Consider the following 1250-nt stretch of genomic DNA (forward strand, 5'->3'; position numbering starts at 1 on the left):
AACCCCCAGGCAGGGCAGGAGGGAGGCGGTGCCAGGCAGTGGGCAGAGACTGGAAGAGCAGGTGGGACTGTGCCAGCCACCAGTGGGCTCCCAGTACTTAACTAACCCTTCTGGCTGCGGGAAGCTGGTAAGGGAAAGGTGAGGAGTCCGGGAAGCCAAGCAAGGAGGATGACAGACCCCGCTCTGCTCCAGGGAAGCAGTGCCTGCCTGCTCCTGAAGCCATACCTTGGCCCCGCAGTCCGCTCCCTTCTCCAAGCAGAACCCAATGAACCTGGGGTCGGCCACCTTCACCAGGATGTTGTCCACGCAGTAGACGTGGACACTCTGCACGCCCCTCCGCTCCATGTCGTCCATGATGCCGTGAGCCCCCAGGGCCCGGTACAGGCCCCCATTACCGTCTGTGAAGGGAAAAAACCATTTGGGTTGCTTGCAACAGCGGCCAGCTGTGCCGTCAGCCACCCACGCCCCTCCTCCTTCCCCAGAGAGCTGGGGTGGAGGATCACTGTCCCAGCCATACCCCACCCTGGGCCTCCCCATCCAAATGGGCACCTCCCAGCCTGCGCCACCCGTGGGCCACGTCACGTTGCAAAACTGCCCTATGCAGGCTTCAACTCCAAAAGCTTGACCTCAGCAGCACGTCTCTCCCCTGCGCATCCCTCCCGCCAGCTCCCAGCCACCAACCTGGTGCCATAGCAATCTTGCCCTTCTCCTCCAGCAGGATTTTCCCATCAAAACCCAGAGCAGGCAGCATGCCCTGCTGGAAGAAGATGACATTTTCCTTCTTCAAGCCAAAATAGCGATGCTTCAGGAAGAATTCCTTGGTGGAGTCCATAGTCCGGCCACTCGTCATGATGTACCTGTAGCAGTGGAAAGACCCGATGAGCAGGGAGGAGACGGGGTCTCACACCCCTCATACCAAACTGCTTCAGCCTATAAGTGCCCAGGACAGGCTTCTTCCCCCCACAAACATTCAGAAGGATGTGACTCGCTGTGGTCCCACCTCCTTGGCAAGCTAACAAAGGGCTTCACGCCTCCCTGCCAGATGCATCTCTAAAACCCTACCACACCCTGTGCAGCAGGGGGGACAACCAGCTGCATCCCTCCATGACGCCAAACTTCTGCTCGTAGCAGGTCACATCACCACAGCCCCTTGCCTCCCACACCCTCATGGCTGCTGGTCCACGCATCAGGCTGGCCACAGGCGACGCGGCACACATTCCCAAGGGCTGCGAGTTTGAGGCTGACACTGG

General features: G+C 59.9%; 1 protein-coding gene across 1 annotated transcript in view; it reads right to left on the reverse strand.

The window, feature by feature from the left end:
* UAP1 (UDP-N-acetylglucosamine pyrophosphorylase 1) overlaps positions 1-857 on the reverse strand; it is a gene marked incomplete at its 5' end in the record, with an annotated part of 7136 nt that extends 6279 nt beyond the window's left edge. Inside the window, 2 exons of the mRNA XM_010131166.1 lie at positions 226-398; positions 682-857. Coding sequence (XP_010129468.1) covers positions 226-398; positions 682-857 — 349 coding nt within the window. The remainder of the gene's footprint in view (positions 1-225; positions 399-681) is intronic.
* Positions 858-1250: the final 393 nt, after the last annotated feature.

The sequence above is a fragment of the Buceros rhinoceros genome, unplaced genomic scaffold, assembly GCF_000710305.1.
Source record: "Buceros rhinoceros silvestris isolate BGI_N320 unplaced genomic scaffold, ASM71030v1 scaffold21492, whole genome shotgun sequence".
NCBI lineage: Eukaryota > Metazoa > Chordata > Aves > Bucerotiformes > Bucerotidae > Buceros > Buceros rhinoceros.